We start from the raw sequence: 14,710 nt of genomic DNA on the forward strand, positions 1-14,710 counted from the left end.
CTTGTGACCTATGAAGTCATCGGTGGAGAACTTTTTGTTCCTCATGGATTGGTGATCTTGCCTATAAAGTTTCACCTTAATCTGTTCAGCTGTTTCTGAAATGAACATTTTTGAAAGTATTCATGTTAAAAACAATGTGGATGCCAAACCACATGACTGATCACGTCATCATTTTCCCGCCATACAATTTAACCCCAGATGACCCTTAAAAATTTTCAAACTGATCGGATAAAGCATTCGATCTATGCAATTATGACATCATAACGAAGCCAACTATGACATAAAAAAATCACACTTGTTTCCCATGGGCAGTACTTGCCATGTGCAAAGTTTCAATTTTTTTCCCATGGAGTGGTTTTGGAGATACAGAGGTCCAAAGTTTGTCATTTTTTTCAACATGGCTAACACATCACATGACTTATGACGTCATAATTATCATTAAAACATTCTGCATGAGTAGTCGCAATGTTGAAAATTTCGTGTCAATCGGATAAGCAATTGTAGAGAAAACAGAACATTAGCACAGACGGACGGACGTACAACCCAAAGACATAATGACTCCAGCGACTTTGTCAGCATAAAAACCGAAGCTACTCTGAGGGATGATGACTGAAGGCCTCCAAGTCAGAATCCCTCCTTGGACCCGGTGATACTGTTGCGTGTGGGGCTACGGCCAGGACAGCGTACAAATGTTTTTTTCTTTGAGCCGGCTGTGCCCTCCGGCATGGTCCTCTGCATGGCATCGGTTTTGAGTGTTGCCCGACGAATCTTGCAGCGTGACAATCTCTGAGTGCCACTTACCCAGCACGATGGTGGGGTGCCATGCGCTGAAAGACTCATAAATGACCTGGTTATCTGAAGGCATAAGTGATTCAAGAGAAAGTTCGAGTGAAATTTGAAGGCATAAAAACCTTCAAATTTGCTTCCCCTCCCATCCCTTCCTGTGGCTCGAGGGGTCGGGGCAGGGAAGCTTCAAATCCCACATTCGAAACACCAAGTTGTAATGGTCATAATTGTGAGGCTTTAGGCCTCAGCATGGGTCAAACATTCTGACAAGTCAAATTAGGCCTTGTTCCAACCCGAACTAATGCCCTTCGTTATTTTAGCGGCGGTTCTTGCCAAAATGACAGAGCAGGAATGAAATATCCAATTAATTAATTATCAACCAACTTAATTACAAGGAATGATTTACAAAATAATAATTACAAACAAAATAAAGAAAATAATTATACACAAACACAAATTGCAGTTGTGCTTGTGTCGAAAACTCGTGATGCGGCCAACAACACAACAACTTTTTCCCTTTTCTTGTTCTATGGCCACACGTATGGTGAAGTATATAGGGGAGCAAGGGGTAAAACCAAGGAAAAGAACTCGTGCAGGGCAGAATAAAAGAAATAAATGGCAAGCACATTCCTTCAATGGCATGAACGATGGCGGCCACCTGGTATTGCTCGTCCAAAGCATGCCCCTGGCACGTGAGCCTGGCAAGCAGCCAGAGCAGCCATGTGTGAGGGGATCTCAACGGTGGTGTCCCTTGAGGACTGGAGACCGAACTGGCAGCTCGACCCTGTGTATGTTGCAGTCTCTTCTCCACTCCAATCGTAGTTGTGCTCTCTCTCTCACCCTGCCACACCATATACCTCGCTAGACACTCACCACGCTCCTAGGACTGCTTGCATTCTGCTTCTTAAGGCTCAAACCAGAACATGCCTCTTCAGCTAACCGCACTCTAATGTTTTGATGCCCAAGGGAAGCACAATTTGGCCCTCACTGCATCAAGGCATTTCCGCCAATATTGGGATAATGGAAGGTTCTGGGTTGGGGGATGGGGTGGGTGAGAGAGTAGTGGGAGAAATGGGGAACTTGTGAGACGCATGATGCTCTACACTCTCTACCTATTTTATTAGCCCCCACTAGACTTAGTCCCAAATGGGGGCTTATGGATTTGGTCTCGATTTTCGTGTGTGTGTGTGTGTGTGTGTGTGTGTGTGTGTGTGTGTGTGTGTGTGTGTGTGTGTGTGTGTGTGTGTGTGTGTGTGTGTGTGTGTGTGTGTGTGTGTGTGTGTGTGTGTGTGTGTGTGTGTGTGTGTGTGTGTGTGTGTGTCTGCAACCATATCTCGGACATGTATAGACCAATTTTATTCGTACTTGGCACAAAGACAACATATGATGGGAAACATAAGCAACTCATTTTTTTCACATCAGATCCAAGATGGCCGACGTGTGGCATTTTAGTTGTTAAAAAACAAACCCGGTGTCGAACACATCCTCAACCATTTCTCAGACATGCATTTACCGATCTTGTTTATCGTGGTGCTCCTTTTACACACAGAATGTACACTGGGGAGGTAAGTATAATATGTAGGCCACATAATACTAATACAGAAATCACTCAACAAAAGTAGGGTTCCTTCCATTCTCTGTCCATGTTTGCTTTCAAGAGTGCAAAGAATGAGAAAACATTTCAACAGAATTGGAGCAAAACATTAAAAACTACATTTGTGATCACATTCTTTGTTTTCAGGATGGAACTTTAGATAAACATATTTGCACATTATGGGAGGAAACTTTCAATTGTTCTTGGAGGATGTATGACAAAAGGAAGAAATTATGTACAGGTCTGGAGACATTGGATGATTTGAAAACAGCATTTACAGATATTTCACAATTGCGTCGAAGCTATACAACGTACTTGGCTGTGTATGTGGTCGCTCATGCTCTACAAGATCTGCTTTGGAGCACAGATCATTTTTGCCCTTTTGAAAATGACTCTTGCTCAGGTAAAGAGAAGTTTCAAACGTGGCAGGTGAGGATTTTCAGGGTGTATATCACTTATGCAGCGACAGCATTAAGTATATGTGTATATATATATATATATATATATATATATATATATATATATATATATATATATATATATATATATATATATATATATATATATATATATATATATTTAACACCTCCCACACTCCTCAAGCCGAAGAAGTTGCATAAAGCAACCAAGAAGGCCTACCCAAGGTAAGTGATTTGCTGTTTCAAACCCCTCCCAGAGTTCCTCCACAGCTATAAAGACATTCACACATATTATACACATGAGAATCCCAATGCTACACATCCCCTTAGCTGCCGGACCGGTTTTATCACTCATTGGCGAATCTTCAGCGACAGCACAGACATCAATGCATTCCAAAGAGGCTCCCAAGCATGTACCACATGCAAACACCAAAAGCACTGATCTTGTGTAGGCATTCTTGGGTTGCTTTATGCAGCGGCTTCAGCTAGAGGAGGGTGGGAGGTGTTAATTATTTATAGAATCCTACCCACCTGGGTTTAGTTGATTAGGTGAGAGCTGATTGGCTATTCCCTCCATTCTCAGGTGAGAGATGTGAGTGGGTCTTTATTATGTGACTTGTCATGAATACTAACTGAGCGAATGAATACACCTGGATAAAAGAGGAAACAGGTATGTGTGACATTCGATTTTCATGAATATGACAAAGTATTTTCAATTCACTGAACACTTACTTGGCTATTATTTCCAGCTTTTGTACTTCATGCGAAATGTGCATTTTGTAACCAACATGGGGAGTGAAATGAGTTTTGATGAGAATGGAGATCCTCCAGCAATATTTGAGCTGTTAAACTGGCAGTTGGTTGGAGAAAACGAGTTGCAACTGAAAGCTGTTGGTGTATTTGATTCAAATGCACCACCAGGACAAGAACTTCGGTTGGAGCATGATGCGATCATGTGGAAAAGAAGAACCCATGAAGTAAGGGCAAAATTTTCACAACGCAATATACAGTACTGGTATTGTTTAAATTATTTTGCTATTATGCAAGGATATACAAGGGAGTAAGGGAGGAGTGGGCAGCAGAAGAGTGGGGCAGGCCAAAGGATATCAACAGTGTCGTATTCAGTTATTTTGATTTTGGAGGGGTTTGGTGGGAAAGGGTGACACCAGGGGTATGGGGTGGGGTTTATGGGGGAGGGGGGGGAGGTGATGAAGGTTGGAATACGTGGAATATATATGGAAACTTAACCAAGGGGGAAGCCATTTGGCCTATCATGCCTGGGCTACATCCTACCACATCGATCAAATAGGTGATGTTGAAATCTAAGTGCCTCACATCAGTTATTCGAAGTGCAAAGAAGGTGATTTGTGTTTTACCGTGTTCATGTATATTCAAATTCAAATAAAATAAATATTGTGAGAGTCGTATCAATAAATCAATTCCGGAATTAACTGCCATTTCACCGCTGGCTTTGCAGTGTCTATTACACCACCCTATCCTACATGCTACATTGGTTCTTGATGCCCGTTGTTTGTGTCCTTTAGGACATCATTAAAAACAGTAAGTTTCCTGTTTAGAATGATTTTCAATTTTGCTTGACTGCCACACAGGCAGATGGAGTGAAAACATTCTCACTCCTCTCTGTGCATGTGCGATTGGGATAAATTCAGAGACAAAGTATGGTTAAACAGCAGGTTTGTTTTCCGATTCACGTTCCAATTCGTGTTCAAAATATCACATTCAATTGCAAAGTCATTGGATGTCAGTAGGCAGACAAATGGACAGATGGACATGAAGCAATTGCTTAACCCCGATATTCGCTTCGCGTGTGGGGGAATAAATGTAGGAATACCAAGCTAATGCCAGACTTGGTGATAGAATGATTCGAGTTTCTTTTCTGTATCTGAGGGGTCAGCAGTTCAATTCTGATCATTTAGGGTCCTACCAAAGACTTTCTTTTTCTTCTTCTTCTTCTTCTTCTTCTTCTTCTTCCATGTGGCATGTTTCTGAGTCGGTGGTCTGTGACCTGAAGTTTGCTACTTTCAGCCAGCATCAGGCCCTTGTGTTCACGTGCTACAGTTCTTGCCATCCTCCCTCTCGGTGATGTATGAGGCAGTCTTGCACAAGATGATCTGTCGTCCGGGGAGGCCACACTCACAGTCGGGCGAGTCAGTAAGATCCCAGGATAACATTTTGTGATGGAATGTAGTAACATCCGATCAGAGTCGGTTAAGGCAACACCGTTCCTTCCAAGGCAGATCACAACTAGGAGGCTTGGTGGAACACGGAAGGTGTTGTAGATGGCCGCTGGGCTCGTAGGTACGTCATTGCTTCATTTACCAAGTGTTTGCTCAGGCCATCTCGACTGTGATATATGTTTCAGCTATTCTAGGAAAGGGCACACTTCAATCTATTTTTTGGGGGGGAGGCGGTGGAGAGGAAGGGAAATCTTCTGTTGGCTTGTTGTGCAGGTTATAGTTGGGGGTTCTGATTGAGGGCTACTTGTCCAGTGATGGCTGTTTGTCTCTTGATGGCTGCTTGTCTAATCTCATGGGGATGGATTCCTGCAATGACTGGGAGCTGATGTGTGGGAGGAGTGCAAAGACATCCAATGATGACCCCTTAAGAAGAGTTATGATGCACGTCTATCTTCTTAGTGTGGTGGCGCCTTCCCCATGCAGACAGATAGTATTCTGCAGGGGTGTCGCATCAGGGCAGATATTGAGGTCCGTAAGGTAGTGAAATCAGCTCTCCAGTTGTGGCCACCTAGTCTGCGGATAAGATTAACTCGAGCAGATGTTTTCCCTGCTACCTTCTCTGTATGCTACCTGAAGGTCAGGGATCAGTCCATTTACACAACAAGGAAGGTAGGAGCATGTGTGAATGGAAGCCGAGTGTTATTTGATTTGAAGGTGGAAATCATGGAAAGCAAACCCAACTGACGGCAATCTCAGTTCCTTCCACAAAGCTCGGAACAAGTGTGTATCTACCCTCAGGAGAGCCAGAAAACAACATCTTTCTCATCTCAAGTCTGAACTCTCAAACCTCTCTCCCTCCTCAAAATCCTGGTGGTGTTTAATCAAATCTGTTTCTGGTGTATGTTCCCCCTCCATCCCCTCCCTTACCTCAAATGGCCGCACTGCTGATACCGCACATGATAAAGCTGAATGTCTAAACTCGGTGTTTGCAGCTAAATCTTGTGTCCCAAACCCATCACTTTCTCTACCCACCTTACCCAGTCGCACCCAACTGTCCCTGGACTCTGTGTCCTTTTCTCCTGACAAGGTGGAGAGCTTGCTTTCAAACCTCGAGTCAGATTCTGCAACCGGTCCAGACGGCATCAGCCCACGTGTCCTCAAAGCCTGCTCTTCTGCTCTTGCTCACCCTCTCTCTGTTCTATTCACCCTCTCATTTGCTCAAGGTCATCTGCCATCTGCTTGGAAATCTGCTAACATCACTGCCCTGCATAAAAAAGGTGCAAAAACAGATCGCTGCAACTACAGACCAATCAGCCTTCTCCCAATCATCAGCAAGGTTATGGAATCCATCATCGCTTCAGACATGAAATCCTTCCTCTTCTCCAATGGCTTGATTTCAGATCATCAATTTGGTTTCAGACCAGGTCACTCTACCCTGGATATGCTGCTTCTGCTCTCCCATCAATGGATGGAGGTACTCAATGCTGGACATGACATCAGAGCCGTATCCCTGGACATATCAGGTGCTTTTAACACAGTCTGGCACCCTGCACTACTCACCAAACTCTCTTCCCATGGTGTCCAAGGCCATCTCCACTCATGGCTCGGAGACTTCCTCTCCTGTCGCAGTCAACGTGTGGCCCTAAATGGAGTTCTTTCATCCCCTCTTCCTGTGCAGGCTGGAGTTCCTCAAGGTAGCGTTCTGGGCCCTGTTCTTTTTCTGGTTTTCATCAATGATCTCTCCGACTCTCTGGAAAATCCTTTATATCTCTTTGCCGATGACTCCACCCTCTGCCGTACCATCTGTCATCCCTCAGACCGGCAAGCAGCAGCTTCTTCGCTCACTGCAGATCTGGATAAAATCACAAACTGGTCCAACACGTGGAACATGTCTTTAAATCCAGACAAATCTCTCACTCTCACTATGTCTCTTCGAAAGGACCATTTAGAACCCCCCCCCCCAACCACTTTCTCAACAATCCTCTGGAAGAAGTCTTTTCTTTCAAGCTTCTGGGTCTCACTATCTGCCATGACCTTTCCTGGGAAAGTCACATTTCCAACCTCGCCTCAAAAGCCAGTCGCTGACTGGGAATCCTCCGTCGTGCAAACTCCTTCCTTGGCCCTCTTGAGCTCCTGACCACTTACAAAGCTTTTGTCCGTAGCCTGATGGAGTACTGCTCTCCCCTCTGGGCTGGTGCTCCTGCCTCCCACCTTTCTCGGCTTCACGCTGTCGAAACCAGGGCATTTAGGATCATCGGCATCTCCCGCAATGAGGTTGTCTTTGGGCCTCTCACTCAATCACCGCAGGTTGGTCGGTGGTCTTTCTGTCTTCTACTGTCTCCTCTCCAGCCTCTCCCCCCTGCTCTCTCTGCGATTTGTCTCCACCACATTTCCACAGGGCGCTCAAGGTCCGCCAACAACCCCCTTCTGGTAAAACTACCAAAATCACGAATCACTGCTCACCTTCACTCTTTCATTCCTCTTTTTTCCCGCCTTTGGAATAAACTCCCTCACTCTATTCTTTCCCATTCTTCCCTCCAGGCTTTCAAAACAGCTGCACACCACCCCCACCCAAATCCTCGATATTTTCTACCCCCGATAATCCACCCAAGCCCACTTCCTTCAATTCCCCTGCTTTCCTTCCTGAAAGTCCCTGTAATGTCCATCTTCTCTTTCCCATGTTCGCCGTCCCATCCCCATCCCTCTCCCTTCCACAGATCACCTAATGTGTCTGTTCCCCACTGTTTTGTCCTTCCCACTCCCCCCCCCATCCTGTCCCATGCCCCCTTGCTGTGCGTTGTGTGTTAGTTCTCATACAAGCCTCGACAAGGTAAACAAAACAAAACAAAAAAAAACATACCACACTGAGTTCTGTATGTTGAGATGTAGGTGCCATTGGTGGTAGTAGCAGTTCATAGAAGAAACGTCTCGACTGATAGTGATCTCGACTTCCTCAAAAGACTTGCTCGGATGCAGGATTGCAAAGTCATTGGTATCCGCAAGTTTGGTACCTGTTGTCTCAGGGAGGTCTGATGCGTACATGCATGTTGAACTGCAGGAGCACTAAGACTGAGTCTTGTAACGAAGGAGAGACAGCACAGTGAAAGACCGCCCCGGCTATGTTTGTCTCAAGTCAGATGTTGTTTTGTTGCATACTATATTTGTCTGCATATGTGTGCTTGATTTATGTTAAAGCAACTCCATGAGCGATGGACCCTTTTATAGAAATGGTCAAAATAAAATGCGTCTGAAATTTGTTGGACAACGTCGTATGATGTGCAGTAGCTACTAAGGCTTCTTCTCACTCAAATTTTAATTTGGTATTTAATGTTAACTTACCATAAAGTATTGTTCAATGTTCATATTTTCTATGACCTGAAATGTATGTAAAAACTATTTTTGGCTTCAATCTGCTTTGATACATATTTTGGAAGATTGAAATGTGATGAATTTGAAGGCAAATTCAAATGTGAATTGCGAAGTGTAATACTTTTGCAACAATGCCATTTTTTTTTCTTCTCAGGTTCCAGTATCCCGATGCAGCAATCCTTGCCCAGCAGGAACACGTAAAGTTTCCCGTAAAGGAGAACCTTTTTGTTGCTTTGACTGCATCCTTTGTACTTCTGGAGAGTACTCCAACAGCACTGGTTTGTGGAATTCTTAAAGCTTAGAAACATCACCATGATACTCATATAACATTAATTGGGAATGCTTAAAATATTTAGAAAAAAAAATCATGGAGAAATATCAAGCCTCATGGAAAAGCTAAATGACATGTGATTGAAAATTAACAAATTACACCATTTTTTGTACATTTATAATAATCTAAGATGTCTAAGACACATTGATTTTTTTTTTTTTGTACTGAGAGAATGGGGCAGGAACATAATTATAAGACATCAGTTTTGTTTTGACAAGTTCGAAGGATATTCACAGACATTAAAATATTCAAAGGAATATGATGTTTCAACATAGTATCTCAGCATCATGAGGTGTGTGCTCAGTGGGAACCTCAAACGAACCTATGCATAGCATGATACTTGTGAAATTCAAATAAACAATATGCTTCGAGGTTGTGATTGGTGAACCAATTCAGTGACCCAATATTCAAATTCTGTTCAAACGAGAAAAGTAGCCAGCTTCCAGGTGGGTGGAGATTGAGCATTACTTGCTGAAAAAAGTATAGTCTGTTCATTGCAAGAAGATTAGGTGTTTGTATGGTGTGCGTCTGAAGGGGTCTTTTTGGTTTGCAGGTATAAAGGCTCGAAGTGTTTCAAAGGGTATATAGGGCTCTATAATGGTCTTAAGGGGTCTAAAGATATTCGCGGTCTAAAGTAGTCTAAACATCGAAGTAAATTTTCCAATCGTAGCTCGGGTCTAAAGGGGTCTGAAGTGTCTAAGGCATCTAATGGGTTTAAAGGTCTGAATGTCTTAAAGGTCTAAAGGTCAAGGAGTCTAAGTGATCAAAAGGGTGTGAAGGTCTTTATGAGTCCAAAAAGTCTCAAAGGATCTAAAGTGTCTAAAAGGTCTAAAATTGTCTGTAATGTCTAAAATGGTCTCAAGGGTCTTAAAAGGTCTATAAGGGTCTTAAAGGGTCTCATGGGGGTGTAAAAGCTTTAAAAAGGTCAAAAGGGTCTAAAGGTCTGAAATGGGCTGAAGGGGTCTTAAAGTCTCAATGGCATGTTGCAGCAGGAGTTGCAGGTCTCAAGAGTCGAATGGGGTCGAAAAGGTTTAAGGTCTGAACGGTTTAAGTTTAACTTTAAGGTCACTAGGTCTAAAATGTCCAATAGTCAAGAGGTCTAAGCAGTCGAAAGTGTGCTAAGGTATTCAGGAGTACCAGAGTCTCAAGGGTCGTAAAATGGTCTAAAGGGTCAAAGCAGTTTAAATGGTCAAATTAATCTAAAACGCGCAGAGGTCTAAAGTGTTAAAAAGCTAAATGGTCAAAGGGGGTATAAAGGGTCATAAAAGATTCAAAGGGTCTAAAATAGTCTAAATGGGTCTCTAAGGTCTAAGGGGTTTTTTGTCGAAAAGGTACATTCCAATAGTCCATAATTAATAGCCATAATTGATAGATGTAATTAATTAATGGTCCAATAATACGTAATAACAAAACTACTCACGGGGGTCGACCAAGGCTTCACGTCGACAACGGTTCACCGTCCACCCATGTTTTTCAGTTTTTAAAAAACTTATCTATATTATAAAGCAGGAGTGTCTGTCCATCCATCTGTCCATCCCCGAACTACTCCCTCAGTTTTGGGACTAACCCCGATAAACCTTTTGTGGAACGTTTTGGAGTCCCAGCGGATGTCCGAAAGTGGGTGAGAGGTTTCATAAATTCCTCAACACAATTATGATTTTTATTTTCCATCTGTACGAAGTGTTTTGTATCCACCCAGTCTCTCGGGCAGATATGTCTGTGTTGGGTGTCACGTGAGAACGTCATCTACATTTTCTGACCTCACGAGTGTTTGTAATATTGTATTTTGTTATTTTAAGGTATGGTATTGTTGTGGGCCGGGGGTCGGTGGTGAGAACGACCGCTAGGTGGGGAAGTTTACGCCGTCTCCCACCGGTCTCCCCAGAATTATAGGCCGTCGCCCCGGATAACTCCGAAGCCGGCGGGCGATTAATCGACCGTGAAACACAAAATATCTCGACCGCGTGGCGTAGGGTTAATTGTCTAGATCCCAATATAGGGTCATTCCATGTCAAATCATCAAAGAATCTGCCGTCATCTCTCAGATTTTTGTAAAACTTTGGGGACCAATTGGGACCCATGAAAAATGGAAAGAACTCAAATATTTTTGCTCACAGCCTCTTAATTAGTGAGATACAGACTAACGAACTTTGGACTAATTAGCACGACGTCACGAATTCAAATGGCCATATCTCTAAAAGTATAACACCTAGAGAGCTGGTTTTGGTGTCGTTTTAAAGGTATTTTCATGCCCTATGAATTTGTCTGGGCAACATTTTCCTATCTCCAACCACAAAATATAAACTTAATCGTGAATCCCCAAAAAATGTGTCCTTCAAATTTCCTCAAATTCATCCCAGAGGTACCTTATGATGTCAAGAAGCTTCCACATAAATTTTGTGATGGGCACTCCAATAGTTTCTGAGATATGAGCAATAATGTACATGTACGTATGGCATATAGGTTCGAAAATCAGCATTTGTAATGTATTATACAATCATTCTAACCTAGCCATGACAGGGAACACAGGGAACGACCATCGATTGCTTTGAAGTATCATATGCTTTCATTTTCAACTGGGCCTGAGGGGAAGAAACAAGTGCTGCTGTTGCTGCATTGAAGAGGAAATTGAAAGCCTAAGTCAGGTTAGTGAACACTGTGTACTTGAACTCACTTATTGATTGTATAATACATTACAAATGCTGATTTTCGAACCTATATGCCATACGTACATGTACATTATTGCTCATATCTCAGAAACTATTGGAGTGCCCATCACAAAATTTATGTGGAAGCTTCTTGACATCATAAGGTACCTCTGGGATGAATTTGAGGAAATTTGAAGGATACATTTTTTGGGGATTCACGATTGAAGTTTATATTTTGTGGTTGGAGGTAGGAAAATGTTGCCCAGAGAAATTCATAGGGCATGAAAATACCTTTAAAATTACACCAAAACCAGCTCAATAGGTGTTATACTTTTAGAGATATGGCCATTTGAATTCGCGACGTCGTGCTAATTAGTCCAAAGTTCGTTAGTCTGTATCTCACTAATTAAGAGGCTGTGAGCAAAAATATTTGAGTTCTTGCCGTTTTTCATGGGTCCCAATTGGTTCCCAAAGTTTCACAAAAATCTGAGAGATGACGGCAGATTCTTTGATGATTTGACATGGAATGACCCTATACCTAAATAACCACGCAGTCTTGGCTACCGGGGATTCACGCCCTCGGCATGTCTTTCTCGAACCGGGTCACTCTATTGACTGCGGGAGAGTTCCAACTAGCGACTACCAACTCCGGCTCGGTTGTAGCCGAGCGGAAACTGCCAAAGCCGTGCCGGCTAGGATTAACGGATTATCAGGGATGAAACCCGGTCTGAACTCAGACCCGGACCATGCTCGACCAAAATAAAGAAAGGACGGAAACGAGCTAGGAACATTTCTAATAATTTATTTACAGTAAAATAAAGACACAGGACAGACTTATCGCGAATATGCAATGCAGTATTTACAATGATGAAATAAACATTTAAACAATTCTACTTATAGATGGGCCCACACGCAGTCACACACACAAAAAGAAAAGAAACCCAGAGTTCTTTATTTGACCCTCCAGCCGATTAGATAGAGACGAGCTGGGGGTCAGAGTCCGCATGGGTACCTGGCCGTCGGAGAAAGGCGGTACTCCATGCAGCGGCACCTGCCAATGGTCGTCGGCCTGGTCCCAGTCGCACGTGGGGGACTCGTTCGTGGCGGAGCTCGTGTGGTGAAAGGTCGGGGACCACGGAACTCCTCTCCCCGTAACAGCCACCGTGATGAACGTGCCCACTCCAGAACTCCAGTACTTCTCAGAGCGTGCTCAGGAATCTTTATCCGCTTCCTTCATGAAACACACACAGCTCTCGCACTGCTCTGCTCTCAGACACCACCAGCGCCAACGACAACTACTCGAGTCTCCGAGATATATATCTCCTCCCACATGGGGAGGGGCCTTGGCGAAAATCATCTCGCTGTCCGTCGCTCATTGGCCCACGGCCGCACCCTACTGGGGCGGAGCCGTGGCCCCTATTCGGCGACCCCATATTCTCCACGTGGCTCTGCTCTGGAAGAGTAACAGTATCCATGTTGCGTTGGTGCAAGAGTTAAAACGTTTGTGGAAGGAGCGTTGGTGAGAGCGGCAAGGAATGGCTGCAAGACCCTGCCCTGGCAAGTCAGAGTGCTTGTGGACAGCGGGTGGGTAGTGGATCGTGATGGGGGATGGATTATGCAGATGGGATGGTTTATTCGATGGCTCGTTGCATATAATAACCTAACTAAAGACGTCACAACGCACACTTTTCATCCTCCCACTAAACAAAAGGACAGGGTCCTGACTACACACTTACTTACCGGCATAACTAACTTTGGGACCTGAATGTCGAGTGCGCATGGTTTCCAGATTCGTAACAGTATTAATTACCTTCTGCAACGAAGGTGGAAGGGGGTTATGTTTTCACACCTCTCTGTCTGTTTGTTAATTGTCGGAATCCTTCGGATTTCGGAAATTATGCTGGTCGGTTGTGTGTGTCATTCTTTGTGTCTGTCTGTCTGTTGGGTCGCCAAAATAGGTGATCCTTATTGTCAGTAATTCTGTCTGTTTGTTTGGTTGTTTGTTCGTTTTTATCAGCATAATTGGTTGTAAACGTGGGCGGATTTTCACCAAACTCGGGTGGTAGCTACATCTTATGACCTATTGCTTTGGAAATTGTGATGGTTGCTAGGGACGCTTTGGTTCCCAAGCAACAACCGAAAACCTTCAAAATCGGTACCGTTCACGCGAAATCAATTCCGAAAGCCATTATCCCACGTAGGGTTATGAAATTGGGTACGAATGATCTACAGGTGATGCTCTGTCAAATATATTCCGGTTTCTGTGATATATGTAACACTTTATCCGCAGCGCCCCCGACACTTAGGGTATGCGCAAAAATTGGCAAAAATTGAAGGCCCCCTAGCGACCAGATGAGTGCATCAATACGAATGAAACTTTGCAGGTTCATGGTACTCAATAAGTACTACAACTTTGCCTCAGGACATATTGACCGATTTCACTTAGGTCAGGGGTCAAAGGTCAATTAGTGCAAAAATTGATAATATACGAGAGCTGGAGATGCCTTCGCGCCAAATGTTACTCCTCCTCGGTTTATGGTCGGATGGTCATGAAAATTCACACTAATCGTCTGGAATACATTGTGCACAAACGATCGAGCCGGATTTTCGATTTAGATCTTTTTTCACCCACAGCACTCCCTCGAACTTTGGGGATTTCCGATTTCAAACCGCATTTTCGGTACTTTTTGTTATGACTCTCCACCCGGCCGAGTAAGATGACAGAGTCAGATGAGGATCCTCGAATTACACGTTTTATTTCCGAAGACCACACGCATGCGGAATGTGACTCAGTGACCCTTCAGTCAGGCTCCCCCAAATCACATTGAGAATATGCTTCAAAACCATCACATATATAATCACACAAAAGCAAAACTGGGTGTGGACTAAAAGTGTATGCTAAGGGATAAGGAAACAAAGAAATAAAAGAAATAAATGTGGCAGTGGGCTTCTTTCCCCCCCTCCCTAGGGGCCCTAGGGAAGTTGAATCGGTCAATTCTCAGATATGCAACCCAACAGTTTCCAAGCCGCCTACACAACTCTCAGATATGCAAGTCTTGCAAACTAACAACTTTCCAAGCTTCCTACACTCCTTCACTAGCACCTGCTGATAACAAAGGCAAAACTCTGGTGATCACTGAGAATAGGAATGTGTGGGCAGCATACACTGAAGGAACAGTTCCACAGTTCTCTCCAAGGTCGCACTAAGGGCACACCACCACAGAGCAACAGGAAGGGTGATAAGAGCTTAGTTTCCAAGAAACAGAAACAGTTGGGCGCTGTCCAAAAACAGTGGGTGCTATGGAACATTGGTAGCCTGGAACATTTAAAGCATCATTTTAAAGCAAGGTTTGAATAATACACAA

The 14,710-nt window shown here is 43.7% G+C and overlaps 1 protein-coding gene and 1 long non-coding RNA gene across 6 annotated transcripts in view; one reads left to right on the top strand and one right to left on the bottom strand.

Moving 5' to 3' along the window:
* The window catches only part of LOC147025039 (uncharacterized), a 51,190-nt gene extending 43,125 nt beyond the window's left edge, over positions 1 to 8,065 (bottom strand). The window contains exons 1-2 of the long non-coding RNA XR_015059324.1: positions 7,858 to 8,065; positions 3,331 to 3,449 (exon numbers count right to left, since the gene is read on the bottom strand). This is a non-coding gene — a long non-coding RNA (uncharacterized LOC147025039). The remainder of the gene's footprint in view (positions 1 to 3,330; positions 3,450 to 7,857) is intronic.
* The window catches only part of LOC147025038 (extracellular calcium-sensing receptor-like), a 208,286-nt gene that overhangs the window by 48,349 nt on the left and 145,227 nt on the right, over positions 1 to 14,710 (top strand). For 3 of the 5 annotated variants that reach the window (XR_015059321.1, XR_015059322.1, XM_085885586.1), the window contains one exon: positions 8,521 to 8,644. Coding sequence is in view for 1 of the 5 variants with exons in the window: in XM_085885586.1 (XP_085741712.1) it covers positions 8,521 to 8,644 (124 nt within the window). In the remaining 4 variants the exon portion in view is untranslated. Of the gene's footprint in view, positions 1 to 3,720; positions 3,736 to 8,520; positions 8,999 to 14,710 lie in introns of those variants that run through there. The other 2 variants (XR_015059320.1, XR_015059323.1) reach the window with 2 other exon arrangements.

The sequence above is a fragment of the Eptatretus burgeri genome, chromosome 6 (assembly GCF_056783735.1).
Source record: "Eptatretus burgeri isolate ZD-2024b chromosome 6, Ebu_testis_v1, whole genome shotgun sequence".
Taxonomy (NCBI): domain Eukaryota; kingdom Metazoa; phylum Chordata; class Myxini; order Myxiniformes; family Myxinidae; genus Eptatretus; species Eptatretus burgeri.